We start from the raw sequence: 662 nt of genomic DNA, 5'->3' as shown, positions 1-662 counted from the left end.
TGGCATAGGAGATGAGTAGACTTATGGAGAACAGAAGGTGAAAGGTATTATGTGAATCACCAAGCAGCATTAACTTTAGATCCTCCCCTTACATTTCCAACATTACCTTTGAGCCCTGTTTCTTGTCCAGCTCCAAGGCTTTCACTGTAAACAGACCAGTTATAAACTGTAGCTCAAATAAAAAATACCCAAGTGTGAAGTTATCCTCTGTATTCTTGTCATGTGCTATGTTTTATTTGTGGTTCGGGGAGAGACCCTACAAGTGCAGTGAGTGTGGGAAGAGCTTCAGTCGAAGCTCATCCCTCATCCAGCACCAGCACATCCACACTGGGGAGAGGTCCTACAAGTGCAGAGACTGTGGGAAGAGCTTCAAACTGAGCTCATCCCTCATCCATCACAAGTGTATCCACACCGAGGAGAAGCCCTATAAATGCAACGACTGCGGGAAGAGGTTTATCCACAGCTCGTACCTCCTCTACCACCAGCGCATCCACACTGGGGAGAGGTCCTACAAGTGCAGAGACTGTGGGAAGAGCTTCAAACTGAGCTCATCCCTCATCCATCACAAGTGTATCCACACCGAGGAGAAGCCCTATAAATGCAACGACTGCGGGAAGAGGTTTATCCACAGCTCGTACCTCCTCTACCACCAGCGCATCCAC

General features: G+C 48.2%; 1 protein-coding gene across 1 annotated transcript; it reads left to right on the top strand.

Annotated features, from left to right (window-relative positions):
- Positions 1–227: 227 nt before the first annotated feature.
- ZNF22 (zinc finger protein 22) lies at positions 228–634 on the top strand (the record flags this gene model as incomplete). The annotated part of the gene is made up of 1 exon (XM_010172206.1): positions 228–634. A coding segment is annotated over exon 1 (407 nt), but the record flags the coding sequence as incomplete, so codon positions are not given.
- Between the last annotated feature and the right edge of the window lie 28 nt (positions 635–662).

This window comes from Antrostomus carolinensis, unplaced genomic scaffold (genome assembly GCF_000700745.2).
Source record: "Antrostomus carolinensis isolate BGI_N321 unplaced genomic scaffold, ASM70074v2 scaffold20447, whole genome shotgun sequence".
Classification (NCBI taxonomy): domain Eukaryota; kingdom Metazoa; phylum Chordata; class Aves; order Caprimulgiformes; family Caprimulgidae; genus Antrostomus; species Antrostomus carolinensis.
The sequence above is the reverse complement of the archived record's forward strand: the minus strand, read 5'-3'. Positions and strand labels throughout refer to the sequence as shown.